This window comes from Phyllobates terribilis, unplaced genomic scaffold (genome assembly GCF_046119375.1).
Source record: "Phyllobates terribilis strain yellow unplaced genomic scaffold, ASM4611937v1 Scaffold_4__5_contigs__length_816908805, whole genome shotgun sequence".
Taxonomy (NCBI): Eukaryota; Metazoa; Chordata; class Amphibia; order Anura; family Dendrobatidae; genus Phyllobates; species Phyllobates terribilis.
The window spans coordinates 69,793,288-69,816,128 of record NW_027362764.1 but is presented as its reverse complement, the minus strand read 5'-3'; the positions used below and the strand labels follow the sequence as shown (position 1 = coordinate 69,816,128).

Genomic DNA, 22,841 nt, shown 5'->3' with positions numbered 1-22,841 from the left:
GGACTAATAGAAGAAGTCCCACACGCTGCTAGAAGCCCAAATATTTTTTCAGAGATAAATGAAGAAAAAAATTATTTTTAATTTGCAACCTGATGGAGGTCAGTATAGATGGACTAATAGACCAAGTCCCACACACTGCTAGAAGCCCAAATATTTTTTCAGAGCTAGATGCAGAAAAAAATTATTTTTAATTTGCAACCTGATGGAGGTCAGTATAGATGGACTAATAGACCAAGTCCCACACACCGCTAGAAGCCCAAATATTTTTTCAGAGCTAGATGCAGAAAAAAATTATATTCAATTTGCAACCTGCTGGAGGTCAGTATAGAAGGACTAATAGAACAAGTCCCACACACTGCTAGAAGCCCAAATATTTTTTCAGAGCTAAATGAAGAAAAAAATTATTTTTAATTTGCAACCTGATGGAGGTCAGTATAGATGGACTAATAGACCAAGTCCCACACACTGCTAGAAGCCCAAATATTTTTTCAGAGCTAGATGCAGAAAAAAATTATATTCAGTTTGCAACCTGATGGAGGTCAGTATAGATGGACTAATAGAATGATGCTATGCCCAAAAGATTTTACTTCACTAGGTGCAGTAAAAAAATTGGTATTCTATACACAGGTGGTATATCTTGCAACACAGATAGGCTACTCCACTGACTAACACACTCTGCAATAGGCCAAAAAGGATTAGCTTTGCTAGATTCAGCCAAATGCTGTGAAAAAAACTTGCACAGCACTGGCACAGACCTGCCTGGCAAAAACTGATAGGAACTGATGTAACCTAGTCCTGAAAAGGACTCCAATTACAATTAGTCTTTACTCCCACAATCTATCTATTTAAGAGCACAGACCTGCCTGATAAAAGTCGTAGGAAATGCTGTAACCTAGTCCTTAAAAGGACTGCAATCACAACTATTCCCTACTCCCAAGCTATCTGTATATTTGTGCGAAAATTGGCTTGAAATTAACAAGGTATAGCGCACACAGCAACAGCGGTGCCGTCTAACACGCAGCTGCAGCAGTGAGAAAATGGTGGCGACGGGGAAAATGGCTTGGTCTTATAGGGCAAGGACATGTGACATACACTGCCAATCACACATGCCCTTGCTTGTGTGAAAAAAAGCACTTCGCTCCGTGTGTGCGCTGCTGATAGGCTGACAGATTGCACCTCCCCACTGCAAATGCGGGAAAGAGAAAAAAAAATGGAGATCTTCATTGTTCCTGCAGAGATCCATCCCTTGCCCCTCCCCCCGCCCCGCTGTACACTCAAACTGCGTATTAACATTAATTTTCATCATTACTGAGAAAAAATCCAGTTATGATTTTGGTGCACGAACAGTTATCGAACATAACCTCGAACAGCCGAATTTTTCTCAAATTGTTCGTGTTCGCCGACCGGCTCGAACACCGCCCAAAACAGCTCGAATTTGAGATTGGCGAACAGTTCGAGTAGAACAACGCTCATCTCTAGTCCTGAGTAGTGTTGATTGAGTATGTATCGTTAACTCTTTCCGGCGAGCATGCGAGTATTTTGGCGTGCTTGGCATTTCATTCACTGTCGCCGTGCCTGCAAGCGTCATGGCTGTTAGACAGCTGTGACACATGCAGAGATTGCTTGTCTGACGCGTATAGTGGCAGGATCACAGTCAGGGCATCATACTGTGTTGGGGTCACCATACTTTGCCAGGGAAGTTGAGGGGGGAGGGGTCCAGTAGGGTCACCATATCGTGGAGGTTACTGTGGAAGAAGTCATTGTGGAGGTATCATACTGTGTTTGGAGGGCACTTTTGTTGGCATCATACCTTATAAGGGAATGAAAGGGCAATCTAGGGGCTTCAATAGGAGGAAAATTACTTTGTAAGGGCCGCAAAGTTGTGAGATATGCTCTTCTGTGACCACACCGAATATTAAGGGGTTTTTTTTTGGAGGGGGGCGGGGCCCAATTAGAACTTCTGCTACGGGACCCCATGATTTCTTTGTGTACCTCTGCCTGTAAGGAAATACCCAATGCTCTGGTCATGTGGTCTGTCTCTTAAGATTTATTAATTAAAATGTACTTTGTTTGTGGGACAACCCCTTTAAATTTATTTCCATATTAGATGATAAGGAAAAACTTCCTCAATTGTACACTTTTTTTTTAATAAATATCAAAGATGGCCCACGAGTTTGTCCAAGTTTTTCCTTTATGCCTTGATATGATCACAGGGTGCAAGGCTGATGCCGTATTTGTACTCCTGTAAAGACCGGGCTTCAGTAGGAGACCGTTATTTTAACTATATATGGCAATACTGAAGTACAAGCGATCAAACGATAAAGTTAAAAAAAAAAGATTTAAAAATATGAAACAATTTAAAAAAAAAAAATTACAATTTCAATCAGACCTTTTTCTCCAGTTAAAAAGAAAGAAATTAGAGAATAAGCATATTCAGTATCTGTAAAAGTTTGATCTATTAAAAAATAAAATTATTTAAGTCGAGAAGTAAACATTCATGAAAAATATATAAAAACCACCAAAAAATTGTAACATTAAAAACAAGCCCTCAAACAGATCGATCAATGGAAAAATAAAAAAAGTTACGGGTCTTGAAAAATGGCCGAACACACCATATTTTTTTTTTAACAGATTCAGACAAGTGCAAACTATTTTAGCCACTAAAATCTAAAAGAGTTGTCTTTTTTTTCACCATTTCAACCGCACTTGGAATTTTTTCTTGCATTATATTGTAAAATGATTGGTGTCATTGAAAAATACAACTCGTCCTGCAAAAAGAAAAAAAAAAAACAGCCCTCATATGGCTTTGTGGATGGAAAAATAAAAAAAAATGAGGACCTCTTGAAAGAAGAGGAGGAAAAAAATTCAAGCTCAAGAAGAAAATTGACTGTGTCATTAAAGGGGTTAATTGAAGCTGCATACTTGTATTTTCAATAATGCCTCTATTGTTCTGTAGGGTAATTATAGGGTAATTAAACTTATTTAATAGGCACTATACTACATATACCGTATATTGATTTACATAATGATAAAGTAATCATGATACATTTCAGACGAGAGGTTCCTAATCTTTTCTCCCTTTAATGGCACAAATTTGAAAACAAATATATCTTGATAAAGTCATACATTACCTGACAAGAAATCTGATTATCAGTTGGAAGGAAATTTTTGCTTCTTAACACAGCCTGGGCACCAGGTGCATTTTCTGATGTGAACATCAAAAAATGAGCTATCGGAAGAATAAAAAAAACAAAACAAAATGAGATTCCTTTATAAAAAAAATTCTCAGAGCTTCCTATTAAACTGACTTGTGATCATTCATTTATTTGAACAAGTTAATTTTTATTTCTTTTTGGCTATAAATTGGGCCTGTTATAAGGTATAAGATAAATTCAAGGCTAAGTTCCCACAATGAGTTTTTGATGCTGTGTAGATGGGATTTATAGAAATCTCCTGCCCACTGTGCTTTTATTTCGCACAGCGTAAACTGACCTGCGGTGCATGTTTCGGATTCGCAACACGTCACTTTTTCTCGCGAGTACTCTGAGTTTTCTGTGCAGATTTTTCCTATAGGCTTTCATTAGATGCGAAAAATTCCGCAGCGGAGACGCATCAATAACACATGTAATCCACACATGAATGTAGCAATAAAGTTTTGTTAAAGCCAAATACCAGGAAGTATCAAAACCAAAGCAGCTTTGTTTAAAACATTACAAACCAACAAGAGACAAAAACCTCAGCATGAAAATGTGATAAAAACGCATGCAAAAAATGCAATTAACCGAATTGCTGCATTTCTGCTGCGTTTGCTGCATTTCTTTTATGAGTTTTCCCCTTATTTGATGCAATTTTGGTGCAGATGTGAATCCGCATTTTTAACGCTTTTTTAATAGCACAGAAAAGCTTTGATTCTGCGCCTTAAAAATGCAATGGCAGTTTTCTTCATGCGTTTTTTTTTTCGGAAGAGGCCTATAGAGAAAAAATGCACCAACACAGCAGAGTTTAGCAGCGTATTTAGATGCACCGAGGGCAGACATTTCATGAAATCACATCCACTTTACTTGGACATTTAGACCTTGTTCACATGTAGCATAAATGCTGCATTTTTTCTGCTGTTTTTTTGCACAGAAATTCTGCTGTGTTTAACTGTCCAAGCAAAGTGGATGTGATTTCATGATAACTGTGCCCCTTGTGGTCTAAAGACGCTTCTGAACTGTGCAGTTTTGGTGCTTTTTTTCTCTCATCTTCTATTTGGAGCCTAAAAATAACTCATGTAAAAAAATTTGGCTACTTTATTTAAAATCAAAGCTTTTCTGAACAATAAAAAGCACATTAAAAAACGCGGCTTCACATCTGCACCAGAAACGCATCAAATAAGGTGGAGAAGATTGTTATTGTGTACTTTGGTGCGGATCCTGCGGAAAGCAAAAAACAAAGTATTTCTGCAACATGTGAACACGGCCTTACAGACACCAGACGTCAGATGTCATATAGTGAAGCTACATGAAGATGAGAAAGTTCTGACGACTCCGACTGTAAATGAAGGAACAAAAAACATTCCACAGGTCCCAACTAGAGATGAGCAGGACGCACAGCTCCAACTCTGGCTAATATGAAGCCGCGTCGGGGACATTGGATGGTAAAAGATTTGCGGTCTCCGTCCAGTTCCCAGGTATCACTGACCTGGATGCTGGACCGAAGTCTCATGAATTGGTCAACTTATCTCTAGTCCCAACCATCAGCAGATACAGTGGACATAGTTTACCTAAGACATTGGCGGAGGATTGACTTGGTCGGACAATGTTTATTTTCACACATTGGTAGGGCCATTGAGTTGGTCGGGCATTGTTCAATTTCACACATAGTAAAAAGGAAGGTGGCTCGCAGCACTCTAATATTGGACAATTACAAATGGCACATAGGCATAAAAAGTAATCACCATCAAAAAAGTTCCAAGGAGTTCACTTGGAAAAAATTCAATAGAAGAAAGAGACAGCTTCCAATTCAGTTGAAAAAAACGTCAAGGTTCCATTTATTCTGCGACAGATTTTAACTAGCCATAGAACTTTTTCAAGCATTTTTTTCACACACTGGTCGGCCATTGAGTTGGTCAGGTATTGTTCAATTTCACACAATGGGCGGGCATCGTTTACGTTCACACATATCCCTAATTTAATTAAACTGTACTAATCCTAACAGCAATTCTCAGGTGAGGAGAACAAAAAAAAATTGTGTTTTAAGTTGAGAAATCATAAAAAAAGGGTTTCACATCCTGCTGTACCTGCTTTTTTTCACTAAAAATGCTGCAATTTATTTGCTGTGCTTTTGCTGCTTTTTTGTACTTGCTCATTGCTTTCTATGTGTAAAAAAAGTTGCAAAAACGCTGAAAGAACCGACATGCTGCAGTTTTCAAAAAAGCAGAAGTTTTGCAATTCAGTCAGAGAAAAAAAAAGTGTGTGCATGACATTTCTGAAATCTCATTGCTTTTGCTGATACTGTAAAAAGCAGCTTTTAATTTGCATAAAAAACACAGCAATAAAAACACAGTAAAAATGCAATGTGTGAACAGACATAGCCAAGGGCTCTTCATGGTAATAAGCCTAGGGGTATGTGCACACATTGCAGAAATTTCTGCACTAAAAACACTGCAGTGTGCAATACGAGCAAATTGAATGCAATTTCTAAAATCTCATGCACATGCTTCATATTCTTTCCTTGCAGACTTAGAGCAGTTTCACATCTGCAGCACATCAATTCATATGATAAGGGAAAAAAACATCAAAAACACCTAAAAAATTTGAGTAATTTAAATTGCGTTTTTTCTGCAGTTTTGTGTGCAGAAATTTTTGCTATACATACTCAACATGGAATTGCTTTGTAATGATGATGCTTTTTAATTTTAAAATTGTATTTTTTTTTAAATAGACAATCTGTACATATAAATATTACGTGGCTAACGGAGAGAGCGAATTGATTCATAGTTAATTGTATTTGTTACAAATTTCTAGAAAATATTGGATTTGTCAGAATTAGAAATTTTGAGGTTTTGATAGGTACAAATCCAGCCATCTGCCATTTTTTTCTGGATTGATTTTATGGGCCAGAAAGTAGTTGAAACTATGAAACGTTGGAAAAACATGTCTATATTTTTCCAAAAAACGGAGCCGCATGGAGCTGAGCTACAATTCCAGAAGCAACCCATGATCACGTATGATGCTGAATTTGAAAGCGGCCATGTTTTTCTAACCATGTACAGCCCCTTTAGAACATTTTATTTGAATCTCATTATTTGTTTTATTGATGACATTTTTTCCAATCCAGTAATTGTATCAGTCTTTTACAAAATGTATTTCTGCAATGTTTTTAAATCTATTTATTAACAAAAATGTATCATGTTCGAACGGCTTTTTTTTTATAATTGATCTCATTGCTTTTGAAGTTAACTAGACACATGGAAATAACGATGAAACTTAGAAGATGTCATTTTAACTATATTCTTTTAATGCGTCTTTAAGCAGCTAATAATGCACATAATTACTTATACAAATCCACATAACTCAAAGTGAGATAACCGGCAATTATCAGGCCTAAGTTAATGATTTAGTAAATGAATATTTCTTGTAATAGGATCTGTTCTTAGGACTTTGTACTGGTGTTGAAGTTATGTTATCGAAACTAATCAAGATAGCATCAGGTCGTATAATGACGATACATATTCAATGCATGAGTCTAGTACAACAGGATGCTTAAGATTGGTGTTTTTATATTACACATAGGATATAGGATCCGAGAGCTTTAGAGGATTACAAAAAAATCTCATTTTTTTTTCTTCTAAAATGCACCACTTTTCTTCACTGGCTGTGTCTAGTATTGCAACTTTTTGCAGAAAACATAGATTTAGCTACAATACTATTGAAATCCCATTTACAATAGTGATGCTTACCCGGGATAAAAAATATTTTTTTTGTAATCCTGCTACACTCTTCTTAAAAGAGGTATCTACTTTGGACAATCCCTATTTGTTAGTGTCACTGATAACAGCCAGGAAGTCACACAGATCCCACCGCAGCCACCAGTTATCAAGGTTACCAGCCGAGGGGGTCATGCAGATCCCACCAGTAGTACCACTTTGTTACAGACGGCACTGGAAAGATCACACAGATCTCTCTGCTGCCATCAGTTGTCAAGGAAAAGCAACTTGGCTGCCTCCAATCCTCAGGACAATTCCACAATTAAGTGACGAGTGATGGATGAGGCCGTGGTTGCTTCTACTACTAGGCTGGTTATTGGGGAACGCACAGTGAGCGTATAGTATTTACACCTTCGAGTCCAACATTTGGAATATTATATACCCCTTTATGGTCACTGCCAACTACACACTACTAGTTGCCACCACCAATACAGGCCAATTGGACACCCGTTACAGGTAGGTTATGCCTATAGGGGTGCGGTTTATAGAACAAGAGGAACGGAGCTATTACATTTTATATATTTAATCCAGAAAGATAGGCAGTGTTTATAAAAAAAATATACAGAGATGATACAATGATACAAAATAGGAACCAAACAATACAATATATACAATTACATAAAATAAAAAGGAATAATGAAATAGAATTAGTAAACCTGTGTCACGGAAATGGCTCAGTGCATAGCGGAGGGAAGCACTTCGATTGGGAACATAGACCACCCTCACAGCGAACTATGACTTCCAGAATGAACAATGATCCAAACCAAAATTCTTTTTTTTAACCCCTTAACGACCTCGGGTCTTTCTGTTTTTGTGTTTTCATTTTTTGCTCCCCTTCTTCCCAGAGCCAGAACTTTTTTAATTTTAGTTCAATATGGCTATGTGAGGGCTTATTTTTTGCAGGATGAGTTGTACTTTTAAACGCCATCACTGGTTTTATCATATCGTGTGCTGGAAAACGGGAAAAAAATTCCAAGTGCGGTGAAATTGCAAAAAAAATGCAATTCCACAGTTGTTTTTTGGGTCCTTTTTTTACCACGTTCACTGATTGCTAAAACTGACCTGCCAACATTATTCTCCAGGTCATTACGAGTTCGTAGATGCCAAACATGTATAGGTTCTTTTTTATTTAATTGGTGAAAAAAAATCCAAAATTTGCTAAAAAAAAATGACGCCATTTTCCGAGACCTGTAGTGTCTCCATTTTTCGGGATCTTGGGCCGGGTGAGGGCTTATTTTTTGCACGCCAGGATGACGTTTTTATTTATACTATTTTGGGGTAGAGCCGATGTTTTGATCGCCAGTTATTGCATTTTATTACAATGTTGCAGCGACCAAAAAAACGTAAATCTGGCGTTTAGAATTTTTTTCTCATTACGCCATTTACCGATCGGATTAATTCTTCTTTTACATTGATAGATCGAGAGATTCTGAATGCGGCGATACCAAATATGTGTATGTGGTTTTTTTTTTTTTAAATATTTTATTTTGAATGGGGCGAAAGGGGGGTGATTTAAACTTTTATATTTTTTTTATTTTTTTTATATTTTTAAAAACTTTTTTTTACACTTTCTGCATTCTTCAATAGTCTCCATAGGAGACTAGAAGCAGCAGTTGTCTGATTGCTTCTACTGCATACAGGCGATGAGCAGATCGCTTGTATGCAGCAGAAATGCTCACTTGCTATGAGCGCCGACCACTAGGTGGCGCTCATAGCAATTGAGACATGACAACCACAGGCGTCTGCTGCAGCCCCTGGGTTGTCATGCCCACCCATTGGTGACCCGCGATCACGTGACGGGGTCACCGATGGGCGGGGCTTAGGACGCGCTTCCCGGAAGAGCGAGTTAAATGCCGCTCTCAGAGATTGACAGCGGCATTTAACATGTTAACAGCCGCGGGTGGATCGCGACTCCACCCGCGGCTGTTGCGGGCACATGTCAGCTGTAAGAATCAGCTGACATGTGCCTGGTTCAGTGCGGGCTCAGCGCCGGAGCCCCCGCTGAACCGACCTTTCCGACCTGGTGCGGACTATTACTGACCTGGTTGGAAAGGGGTTAATAGCTCCAGGTTATTCCCACATTCTACCCCTTGATGAGCTTATATGGGGGCTGTTTGTGGTTTGTGCTCAGCCCTTCCGAATTTTATGAGATCCCCAACTTACCAGATATCTTCACCACTGGAGGTCCCAGGTGTTAGATATTGTCGTCATATTTCTTATTGCAATTTTACCTTTACAAAGAGATCAAACATGACCTGGATAGCATCAACCATAGGCCCGTTATAGGTTGAAGGGGTTAGAATGGTCCTAGAGTGATGTGAGTGAATGCGTCATGTTTGTCCCTTTGCCACAACGCCGAAAATACATCTCTCATAAATATCAGGTTGATGCAAGCCCCAATATTCATATCTGACCAGTGGCACCGGCTGGGCTGCGAGAGATCCTTAGATCTAAGGAAGCTTATGCCACTGTGTAAACGAGTCCCCATTTTGGCATCTGGTTCCCAGAGTTGATCTTCCTGTTTTAATTAACTGGTCACTGCAGGGGGCAGCTGATTCAAAGGAGATGGAAGTGTTAGCTCCCTTGCTCATTCCCCTTATTTTAATTTGTCCATTTGTTCCTAGGTTTAATTAATTCAATATGTTCAATGTGAGGGTGATATGTCCCCTCCCTGGTGATGTCTTATGAATTTAAATTTTTCTCTATGACAGTTAGTATTGATCAAAAGGTGTCTTGCTGCTTGCACCAACTACATTCCCCTGAAAACTTTTAGGAAATCCAGCAGCAGGTGTACACTTTTCCTGCTGTGCCACCACAGGAGAAAAAAAATATTAAACAGCATCCATAAAACATTAAAGGGTTGTCCAGACTTGAGGACTTGCCCACGCCGGGAGCAGCCGGTCATGTGACTCATGTGAGTGCAAATATGTGATTTGCACACTTCAGGCCACATTCCGACTAGACGTGTAACACACTTGTATTGCGCGAGGCCGCACACGTCTAGTTGGCACCTGACTGCATGTATGCAAATCGAATACTTGCGGTCACATGCCCGCCTGCCTCTGGCACCGGCATCAGAAAATCCTGACAGCATACATGCTGCATGCTGTGAGGATTCGCGAGTTTGAAGTAATGCACACAATTGTAATACTCTCTAGGCGACTAGTTCTCAAAAACAGACGTTAATAAAAACAATTACCCACTGGAATCAGCATCTAGGACTATAAGGGTATGTGCAAACGATCAGTACTGTCAGCGCTTTGAACGCAGTATACTTTATGCTGCATCCAAAGGGCTGCTCGCAGGTGAATCCGCATGTGTTCATTGAACCATGCGGATTCACCGCAATCAATACATTGCGCTGATCTAATTTCTCTTGCGGAGACTAGCGACTCCGCAAGCGAAACTGACATGCTGTGGTCTGGAAAGACGCACCGCATGTCCGTGCCCGTGAGTGATCCGCAGGTGCATGGAGACGCATAGTGGACATGGGATTTCTTGAAATCCCATCTAGTTTGCTTGTAATGTAGAACGCTGTGGTTTACAATCCGCAGTGTTTACTGACTGTGTGCACATACACTAAGACATATTTTCCCAAGCACATGGGAATGGGCACTAGAATGGAAATTCACCGACCATGGAGTTTGGTAAAGGGTACATTCTCCTCCCCTCCAGTGGCCTTACTGCCCTCAGGGAAACGTCTTGCACTGTCAACCATAAAACTACAAAAGTAATAGAAAGCATTTACTTACCTGTAATATTATTTTTAGCAGAAAATGCACTTCCAACTTGTAAACCATTGGTTCGGACCCACCCTTCTGATATCATGCTGCATAAATCGGTCTCAAAATCACATCTTTCATATTCGGAGCCTACAAAATGTAAGAATAATGGGGTAAAATGTTGTATCTCACCAGCGTGGAGCTAAGCACTCAAATAATAACCATCATGCAAAATCATATTGCACTAGTGTCCCATGATATCCATGCACTGGAATACTACATTTTCATTGTGACATTATTATAGACATTTTTACAATGATTGATATTTTTATAATTGATTGCGATTTAAGTAAATGGACACCTTCAGGAAAATTATTATTTATTTATTTTTTTAAATGCATTTTTTCAATTGTGATGCATTACAAATGTTGAACCGTTTTGCTTATATGAGCTGTTTGTTTCACTGCGCATTGCTGGCTGCTGAATGAGTTCACTGATGGTAGAGTTTGTCTTTTATTTGGCTTCTTCCTAGTCTTTTCTTAAAAATCAGGTCCAAGAAATTGAGAAAAAGACAGAGAAGCAAAATATATATGTATAGTTATTTATTTTATTTTTGGGAAGAGGAGGGAGTGGCAGATGCAAAAAAAAAACCCCAAACCATTACATAATTGTTTTTATTTTGTTTTGCTCAAAACCTGTGTTTTTATGGTTTTTATACCCGTTGGTATTTGGTAAAAAAAACACTTTACAATAAATAATCTTTTTTTGCATTTTTGATAATAAAAAGCACTGTCCCCTCTAAGCTGTGTGTTCCAGACTCTGCACAGAGGTATATCTGTAATTGGACTCCTTAAAGAGGATCTTTCACCAAATTTTTCACTTTGAACTAGACACATGATGAAATAGTGGCTGCAGATCGGAAAAAAGCTTTTATTATTATTATTATTATTTTGCCTCTCCATTGAGGAGTTATTAGCAATCAAAGTATTTGGCACCTAATGAGTCAACTTTTGTTAAGTCCAAGTGGGTGTTATCAGATAGTTTCCACTGGGGGTGTGTACTTGGTCTCCCTGTATGGGTTGGCCAATCATCAGCAAGCAGCAGCACAGCAGATAAAGAACATCCTCCACAATAGCTTAGGTTTCTCAGTGTGTGAGATGTAAAATGTAATGATACAATTCGGAGAGGCGAAATTAAAGAAAACACATGTTTTATTCCACTTTGCAGCTACTATTAAATCGTGCGTCCAGTTCAAAGTGAAAGATTTTGGGAAAGGTCACATCTTTAACCTCATTCTAAGGCCTCGGCCCCACTATTAGTATTTGGTCAGTATTCGGTCAGTAATTTTTCTCAGGAGTGGGAGCCAAAACCAGGGGTGGGTGATAAAGGATATGTGCCCATGCAGCGTTTTACAAGCATATTTGATGCGGAAATTCCGCAGCTGCAACGCATGTAAAATGCTTGTTAATCCGCACCCCATGGTCCCCAATGATAATCCGCAAGGTCTATGCCCTCGCTGCGGATTTTTCCGCAGCGTTTTTGATGCGCACAAAAATCTGCAGCATGTCAATTAATTTTGCGTTTCCGCATGTGGAATTGCCTTTGCAATGCAATAAAAAAAGCAAGGCAATTCCTCATGTGCAAAACGCGCTAAATACGAGCGAAAAACGCATGTGAAATTCCGCATGCGTTTTTCCGGGAAAGGACATGCGGAAATAAAGTGCAAATTTTCCGCTTCATTTCCGCAACGTGGGCACATAGAGAAATTCACAATTAGTGACTTATTTTTCTTATACCTTTTCTCTGATTGTTCCTCACCTGGTTTTGGCTCCCACTACTGAGAAAAAATACTGACCGAACACTGATAGTGGGGCCGTGACCTTAGACCTCATTCAGTTCAGAGGTCCATGAATCACATACGTGTTCTGTTTGCAGTTTTCACGGATAGAACATATCCATGTTGGTCTATGGGACTGTTCACATGACCATGATTTTTGCAGACCGTTTTTTGTCCAAAAAATCATGTAGAAATGTCCATTTTTGATCGATGTCAAGGATGAAATTTAGGCATATAAATCTATGGGTCCAGTAAAATCGCATGGTCTCAATGAGCAGTCCGTGCACGGTCTGTGATTAATGTTGCAATGGATAGGAAAAACTTTGTAATTTATTTATTTTTTTCATCCATGAAAGTCACTGATGAAACACTGATGGTAAAAACTGACACACGGACCAAACACTGATGAATTATAATCAGTGTTTTTACGTATGATAAAAAATCATGAACGTCTGAATGAAACTATAGGGTCCGTGCCCACGATGCGTTTTTCAAGCATTTATGCTGCGGAATTTTTGCAGCGTAAACGCTTGGTAATCATTCCTCCATGGTCCCCAATAAAATTCCGCACTTTCAATGCCCATGCTGCAGATTTTTCCGCAGCGTTTTTGATGCGCTCAAAAATCCGCATCATATTCATTATTTGTGCGTTTACGCATGCAGAATTGCTATCTACAATGCATTAGAAAACGCATGGCAATTCCGCATTTGCAAAACGAACGAAAAACACGTGAAAAAGGCGTGTCAAATTCCGCACGCGTTTTTCCGGGCAAGGAGATGCAGAAACGAGGCGGAAATTTTCTGCTTCATTTCTGCATCGTGGGCACATAGCCTTAGCCTTTTTTAACTCCTTTTTTTTTTACCATATCGCTCAACTTAGAGAAAACACTGATAGAAGCCTGTCCAGGGTGGCATGCGATAAGTTGGAACTTTTAATTCTTAATGAAACAATTAATGGTTAAAGACAGCTGTGATGTCTTAAAAGTATTCCAGCAATGATTACCAAGTTAAAGAGTTATTCCCACTATATTAATCACAGCTCAGTAACTTAAAATCCTAAAATAATTGAAGTTTTCAACTGCAATCAATTTCCGAAACGGCTTGCTGCTCGGGATATCACCCTCTGAAGACCAGCATGTCAGAGGCTTTTGCCTCCTCGTTGGCCATGGCTATGTCCCGTAGTTTTTTCATGAAAGGTCGCACATGCTCAGTAGATGCCTGCTATTTTATTGCGTGTATCTTCGTACTTTAAAGAGAAACGGCGCATGTGTTATTGCATCGTCCTCACTGCATGAACACTGTGCGCCCAATCCTAAAGCCATGTTCACACGATCAGTATTTGGTCAGTATTTTACATCCGTATTTGTAAGCCATAACCAGGAGTGGGTTATAAATGCAGAAGTGGTGTTTCTATTATACTTTTCCTCTGGTTGCTCCTGGTTTTAGCTTACAGATACTGATATAAAATACTGACCAAATACTGAACGTGTGAACATGGCCTAACAGCTCTCCTCCTCTCTGACTGTGACTCTCAGCCATGTGCTAGACACAGCTGAGCAAGCACAGAATACCAGCCGCTAAACCACCAATGTTTTTTCTCATTAGAAGCCTGAATATTTCTGTCCATATTTGTCATAATGACGCCTTTTACCTATAAATATAATATAACTGGGCCTTTATTTACACAGTCTAAAAGAGAGTTTGTCTTTGTTGCCCATAGCAACCAACCAGAGCTCAGCTTTCATTTTTTAAATAGCTCTGACATGATGAAAGCTGCACTGTGATTGGTTGCTTTGAGCAACGTGGAAATAATCTGGAGCCAAGAGAGGACACATAGGGAGAATATATCTGAGACATACAGAATTGGAAAATAGAGGATTAGAAACTTGTGCAAGAATAATATTTATTGATATTTTATTAGAAACTATACACAGCATTACATCTCTTCGTGTCGGCTCTGCTCGAGGGCCACTAGGAAATAACAGAGCAAAGTTATCTGTGGAGAGCAGGGCGCCTGGAAAAGAAGCAGGTGGTTGTGGGAAATGTAGTTTACTCTGGTCACATGCGCATCACTGAACGAACACCCACTTCACACTGAGCAAGGAGGCAAAATTATGGAGAAGATGTAGTCAGAAAAAAAAATATAAGACATTAACCAGTCAGGATTTAAAGGCACAGATTGGTTACTTTGGAGAGGTTATTAGACTACAGCGAGTTTGAAAAAATTATAGATTCTTGGATAATCCCTTTAAGGCCCACATAAACAGTAGATAATAGTCGGTTGAACCACGTACATGTGAATAGCCCAAAAAAGTTTAAGGCTGTGTGCCCAATATGCGTTTTTTAAGCATTTCCGCAGCAACAATTCCGCTGCAGAAACGCTTAAAAAATGCTTGGTAGAAGGCCTGCCATGTTCCCCAATGATAATCCGCATGTGCTCTGCACATGCTGCGGAAATTTCCACTGCAGATTATCATTGCGGAAAAATCCGCAGCACTATCAATTATTTTGCGGAATCGCGGCGTTTTCACCGCCATTGACTTGCATTCGACCGCATGACATCCGCATCACTGCATCGGTACATGCAGATAACATGCCAATATCATGCGGTTCAATGTGCAGTACCCGGGTTTGGAGAAGAGGAGACTCTCCTCCGGACCCGGGTGCCATAGTACCTGTAAAAAAAGAATAAAATAAAAAATAAATATTATACTTACCTACTTACTAAGTATATATTTATTTTTTTATTTTTTACCATTCTTTCGGTCACACTATATAAATCCATGCCGGTTGCATGGATTTAAATAGTGTGACCAAGTTGTCAAGCACTTTCAAGTGATACTAAAATCGCTTGGAAAGCGCTTGACAACCCGCATGCAGAAATGCATGTGAAAAACGCTTCACTTCCGCATGTCCTTGGCAGGAAAACACATGTACAATCTACATGCATTTTTTCTGCCAGGTAGATGCAGAAACGCTCAGGAAAAATCCGGAGCATTTCTGCATCGTGGGCACATAGCCTAATGGGTACACATATGGGGGCCTCCAGACTGTCTCAATAAGGGTATGTGCACACTATGGACCCAATTCATAAAAGCTTTTACACCAGAATTTTGGCACAAAAACTTTGAAAAGTTGCAAGATTTAGGTGTAACCTTAATTTTGTGACTATCGGCACCAATTTCTCCCAGGTACGTCAAAATAGGGGGTTCAAAATAGTCGTCAAATTCATGACAAGTGGCGGGGTTCACTACGCCACAAATCTTACTCCAGCAGGGACTGGAGTAGGATTTATTGGCGAGGCGCACACAGAGGAGTATTATACTCATCCGATCCGATACACCTCTTCATGAATCAGGAACGTCTGACTTCAGCATGCCGCCTCATCAAGACCAGTGTTATCAATGCAGGTCTTGAGGAATAGGGCCCTACATCTTTTTCTGATGGGTACACGCCATAACTCGCCGGAAAAAGCATTTAGCAAGAATTAAAAAGAATGAACATTTGCACTTCAATGAATAAACAACTTACAGTTCCTTTGTTCAATTTTTTTGAGTTTCTTTAACCCCTTCACATTTGTAAAGACCCAAAGCAGTTAAAAGAAGTGAGCTGTTTGCTCATAACAAGGAATAAAAATGCTGCATAGAACGACTGGGAAGATGCCAAAAAAGACCCTCCAGGAAGAACGCTTCCAGCATTTTCCTGAAGTGTCTTCTGCTTGTAAGTTTCGACAGGTACACTGATGTCTAATATACAGGTGCATCTCACTAAATTAGAATATCATCAAAAAGTTAATTTATTTCAGTTCTTCAATACAAAAAGTGAAACTCATATACAGGGTGGTCCAAAAGTAGGTGGCCAGAAAATAACAACATTTATTTTGATTTATATATAAAATTATATTTACTAACACAAGCATAACATTGACAATTAAATTTTGTTCTGAACAATAATACAAAAGCCCTTAAATGTTATCAACGCAGGTGCTCAATCTGTTTTCCATTACAATTTGCACAGCTTTGAAGTCGCCTCTTACGCTTCGACAAACTTTTTTGCACAAGTCTCTTTGGGTATTAATTTGTTGAAATGCATCTCTTATGTCATTTTTCAAATCACTGACACTTTTTGATTTTCGACTATAAACTTTGTCCTTGAGTACTCCCCAAAAGAAAAAATCCATTGGGGTCAAGTCTGGTGAATGTGCCGGCCAATCAAGTGGGCTTCTTCGGCCAATCCATTTATTAGGAAATGTTTCATCAAGATACTCGTGGACTACTCTTGAATAATGTGGCGGGGCCCCATCGTGTTGGAAATAAAGGTCATTTGAATTCGGCTGTTGCTGTAACTGGGGAACAACTTGATTCACTAGAATTTCGAGATACTTATCTCCTGTGACTGTTCCATCAAAAAATATTGGTCCTAAAACACCAAAACTTGAAATACCACCCCAAACATTGACACCACGCTCATTTAGTTGTTGCTCTAATGTTCTCATAATACCAGTAAATATAATTATGTCTGTTAATATGGCCGGATAATTTGAAAGAAGCTTCATCACTCCACATAATGTTATCTAAAATTACTGGATTTTGTTTGATAAATCTCCCCCTTCATAACCTTATTACACTTTCTGTCCACCTACTTTTGGACCACCCTGTATTATATAGAGTCATTACAAACAGAGTGATCTATTTCAAGTGTTTATTTCTGTTAATGTTGATGATTATGGCTTACATCCAATGAAAACACAAAAGGCATTATCTCAGTAAATTAGAATACTTTATAACAACAGCTTGAAAAATGGTTTTAAAATCCGAAATGTCCTACTGAAATGTATGTTCAGTAAATGCCCTCAATACTTGGTTGGGGCTCCTTTTGCATCAATTACTGCATCAATGCAGCGTGGCATGGAGGCGATCAGCCTGTGGCACTGCTGAGGTGTTATGGAAGCCCAGGTTGCTTTGATAGCAGCCTTCAGCTCGTCTGCATTGTTGGGTCTGGGGTCTCACATCTTCCTCTTGACAATACCCCATAGATTCTCTATAATAGATTCTCTATGGGGTTAAGGTCAGGCGAGTTTGCTGGCCAATCAAGCACAGTGATACTGTTGTTTGTAAACCAGGTACTGGTACTTTCGGCAGTGTGGACAGGGGCCAAGTCCTGCTGGAGAATGAAATGTCCATCTCCAAAAAGCTTGTTGGCAGAGGGAAGCATGAAGTGCTCTAAAATGTCCTAGTAGATGACTGCGCTGACTTTGGTCTTGATAAAACACAGTGGACCTACACCAGCAGATGACATGGCTCCCCAAACCATCACTGATTGTGGAAACTTCACACTAGACCTCAAGCAGCTTGGATTGTGGCCTCTCTACTCTTCCTCATTAGCATAACATAATATTAACAGAAATATACACTTGGAATAGATCACTCTGTTTGTAATGACTCTATATAATATATGAGTTTCACTTTTTGTATTGAAAAACTAAAATAAATTAACTTTTTGATGATATTCTAATTGAGTGAGATGCACCTGTACCCTTGGTCTCAAAGACTTTGGATAGAGCAGCTGCTCTTCCTTTTGTAGGAACACTCACTTCCTCTGTCTTGTAAAATATTTTTTAAATGTTTAATGTTGTACAGATGGAAGACCGGGGACGAAGACTAGCACCCAATTGTGGTCTGAGGTTTCTCGGCTCTTTGACAAGACCCAGACACACTTAGACAGACTTCTGTAAAGATAGCTTGAATGTGTTAACAACTTCTTCCAAATTAGAGGTATAATACGTCAAATGTTGAAATGGAACAAACAACTTTTTACAGATGGCCCCAGATTTTCCAAGTGACTTGCAGTCCGCCAACTTGCTCCTCCACCTTACACACAACACACTGTACCCGGTGTGGCCTACTTCCACTCACATCAGATTTTCTGGCACACATACAGCTCCATCACTGGCCCAACTCTTCCTGACTCCCGTCACTCTTGATAGACCCTCGCCTGCCATTTCTAACTGTACTTTAGTTTTTGCTCCAGCATTGGTCAGGGTGATTCTCAGGACTCTGTTGTTCACGCGCTATTTGCACCACTCCGCTAGTCATCACTGTCCCAGTACCCATGGTTTGTAGATAAATTCACTCTTCTGGGTTTTTAATCGGACATGACCCTATTCCTTCTCTACCTCTTTCTGGTAGAGCGGTGGGGTTATAGCATGCAACTCAAACATGGAGATATGTGTACCAGTTCCAATAGAGAGGTACATAACGAAAATACAAAGTGTATGAAAGCAAATAACGGGAACAAGAACTCTTCCTCCACCATGTTACAGTAACATAGACAAACCAATTATCATAAATATATATTATAGCGTTGTTAGGAGAAATCACTGGCCAGCTTTACAAATAGCTGGAAAGATGTGGATGTTCTAAACAAACTACTGAAAGGAACATTGGGGGGCGTCATAATAACTATGTTTTCACCTAATGCAGACTGATTATTTTTTATATTATCCTACATTTTAAACTGAGTAAATCCTCAGCCTTTGCACTTAATCTTTCCATGAGTGCAGTACGCAGACTTTTTTAGTCCAAGCCAATGTTCTCATACATCAGCATGTGTCATTGTTTTCCTCCACAGGTCACCATGTTTGTTTGTTTGCCTTCATGCAGCTAATGATATTGTAGACTTAGATGAAAGCACAATGGTGCATTTATCCCATACCAGATGCTCACTTATTTCTGATGGAAAATCTGATTTAGAGCTGCAGTTTGGAAGATCAACTTATTATTTAGTAATACACCAATTTGTAGCTTTACTGCTTCAGGTCAAACTTTCCTTGGTCATTCTGACAATAATACTTCCTGTAGAAGTGTTGGATCCAATCACTTGGTTTTAGATCTTTAATGGAGCCAGGATCCAACACTTCTAAAGTAAGTCAGTGATAGGAAGCAAAAAAGCTTCAATCCAACAGCATAAGATTGCATGTGACTGACGCCAATAACACAGAAGCAGAAAGTGCAAAATGATGACGTTTGCTCTAATAAGCTGAATATAGTTTGGAAAGTCTCTATGACACTCTGGTCTAGAGCATGTTTCCCCATCTTTTGGCTCTCCTTTTGCAAAACTGAAACTTCCCTGAAGTTACCTAGAAAACTGCTGATACTGCAGTTGCAGTTACTATTATACAGTTTTAGGGTATGTGTGCACGGTTAGGAGCCGCTGCAGGTTTGACTCTGCGTGTCTATGCAGCGTCAAACCTGCAGCGTCCAGATGTTACAGTATAGTGGATGGGATTTCCACTGTGCATCTCTGTCCACCTGCGGATCACCAGCGGAAACTGACATATGGCGCGTCTTTCAGGACCGCTGCATGTCAATTTCTCTTGTAGGTCCGCATGTGGACTTTCCCCATAGATTAACATCTATGAGGACCACTTCATGTCCCTCTTTAAACTCCAGACATGCCGATACATTGCTTTCAGCTCCCTCTGCTGGAAAATGCAGGTGCAACACTTTGTATGATGTAGTTGAGTATCTCTGCACTGCAATTACTGCAATGTCTCTGCATGGTATAGGCTTTACAAGTACAGAACATTTCAATGCTTCCTCTTGTTTTACTGTATATGGACTGTGGGGGCAGCACCATCTCTGTGTTACATATAGTCATATGGGCAGAGTCAATGATGAATATTTACACACGTGGTCAAAATTGTTGGTAAGACGAGGTGTTGGGAGCTTAGAATGGTAGCTCCACTCCAGCGCTGGACTGGTGCTTTAACTTTGCTTTCCTCGTAATAGTACTGACCTCAAGAATTATGTTCTCAAGTGATTTTTACTGTATAATGAACGCCATAAAACAAAACCCCAAAAAGACAATGTTAGCATTGCAGTTTTAACCATCTTATTGCACTTGGTATTTTTGTTCCTGTTTTTTAGCACATTCTATGGTAAAATAAATTCAAAACTACAAATCGTCCCTCAAAAAAACAAACCCTCATACAGATATATCAATGGAAAAATAAAGATGTTATGGCTCTTATAAGAAGAGGAGGAAAAAATCAAATCGTAAAAATGAAAAATGGCGGAGTCCTAAAGAGGTTAAAGTTTTAGCTAAGTAATAAATTAGCCCTAATAAATATAATCATTAACTAAAAGTTGTATAGCCAAACATCAGTACAGCCATAAGCTCAAATTCACGATTAAAATATACTGTGAGCAGTAAACCGATCTATTGGGTTATTATTATTTTACCAAACTTCTAGCAAATAAGGCTGTGATAAACAGAACAAATATACATAGTAACATAGTAACATAGTTTTTAAGGTTGAAGGAAGACTAAGTCCATCTAGTTCAACCCATAGCCTAACATGTTGATCCAGAGGAAGGCAAAAAAAAACCAATGTGGCAAACACTAAGCTCCACATTGGGGAAAAAAATTCCTTCCCGACTCCATACGACAATCAGACTAGTTCCCTGGAATATAATATAATTAAATACCTTAAAAAAATGAAGGGGGTCCACTTTTCTTCCACCCCGTAAACTCGAATCTTACATACACCCAAGTTGTATCATCTTATGAGCTAAAAAGTGAAATCGCTCAAAATATAATAATTCCTATAAACAAGCCATCTGTCTCACTTTTATGCACGATGCAGGGTTGTCTGCTGATGGATCTCATGGGTCTACATGTAGAACATGACACTAGAAATCCACTAAACTAACTACAACATAAGAAAAAAATGCCACAAGAGCTGCTGTAGAAACTCGCAAGAAGAAGATTAATGTAGCAGCAGAGACCAAAAGAGGATTACAGAAATTGGGCACCGGGCTTTATCGGTCCATAGCTAGTGTATAAGGGTCTTCGGGTCTACAGGAAGTATAGGTGTGTAGTGATGAGCGAGCATGCTCGTTACTCGAGATTTACGAGCATGCTTGGGTGTTCCCGAGTATCTTCAGCGTGCTCAGGTGTTATGTTTGAGTTGCGCCATGTGCATGATTTGCGACTGTTTGACAGCTTTAATACATGTAAGGGATGCCTGTTTCTTAGGCATTCCTCACATGTATTAAAGCTGTCAAACAGTCGCAAATCATGCACACAGCTCCACTCAAACATAATACCCGAGCATGCTGAAAATACTCGGCGAGCACTCGAGCATGCTCGATAAAAGAGCATTCTCTCTCATCACTAAAGGTGTGTATTTGTCTCCTGGCTTCTGCTTTCCTGTCTGTCACTCTACATGCAGGTATAGCAGAGAGAAAGGTTTTCACTTCAGGGGAGGTAAGTAATTGGACAACAGTAGAGCAATGCATGATGGAAAGGAAGTTCCAGCACATAAAGTGCTGCAGAATGCCGATAAAAAGAAACCTCCTATGAAGTGGACAGTCACTTATGTGCGCTAAACAGCTGTTTTAAATTGTTATTGGGAGTTAAAGGAGAAAGAAAATAATTTTCTACAATTTTTCTGGGAAAGGAAAGACAAATAAATTCATATTGGCACACACAAAGTTTGACCTGTTTAATCTGAGTAACGGATAAAATTTTGCATGAACAAGTCTTATTCCTGGCAGAAACTTGGTTCTCTATTTATACATGCCTGTAGCGCCGGCGTCCCTGCCCTCTGCTAGGCAGGGACGCTGTTCCCCTCACCTCTCTGCTCCGTGCCCGGCGTCCTCCTCCCGCTCTGCTGGCAGCGCGCGCTCCTTCCCGGCCACTGTGCTTAGGGCGCGCGCGCGCTCTCCCTCCCTCTTAAAGGGGCCGCGCGCGCCGTCCTAAGGAGTCCCCGGCCAATGGCCGGAGGACTTCACCATATATAAGGCACCTCCTCCAAAATGGAGGTGCCCGAGCAATGTTGTTGCACTGTTCACTACTTTGCTTCAGCCCTCAGGTCCCGTTGCCAGTTACCTGCCAGATACCTGCCAGATTCCTGCCAGCTTGCTGTCTTATTCCTGCCTGATATTCTGCTACCTGCCTGCTAGCCTGAGGTCCGACGGTCTGCCTTACTACTCCTGTCAGTCTGTCTAAGGACCAGCTTGCCCGCTCACCTGGGAGCGCACATCAACTACCTGCCTGCTTGCCTGAGGTCCGACGGTCTGCCTTCCAACTCTTGTCAGTCTGTCTATGGACCAGCTTGCCCGCTCACCTGGGAGCGCACATCTGCTACCTGCCTGCTAGCCTACCTGGAGGCTCTGCCGTCACGTGCTGTGACCACCTGCCTGTCCAGTGACTCCTGCCCGCTCACCTGGGAGCGCTCATCTGCTGCCTGTCTGCTAGCCTACCTGGAGGCTCTGCCGTCACGTGCTGTGACCACCCGCCTGTCCAG

The 22,841-nt window shown here is 40.1% G+C and overlaps 1 protein-coding gene across 1 annotated transcript in view; it reads right to left on the bottom strand.

Annotated features, from left to right (window-relative positions):
- Nucleotides 1–22,841, bottom strand: part of MALRD1 (MAM and LDL receptor class A domain containing 1) — a 900,174-nt gene that overhangs the window by 862,633 nt on the left and 14,700 nt on the right. The window contains exons 2-3 of the mRNA XM_073677476.1: nt 10,723–10,842; nt 3,132–3,229 (exon numbers count right to left, since the gene is read on the bottom strand). Of these exons, the coding sequence (XP_073533577.1) occupies nt 3,132–3,229; nt 10,723–10,842 (218 nt within the window). The remainder of the gene's footprint in view (nt 1–3,131; nt 3,230–10,722; nt 10,843–22,841) is intronic.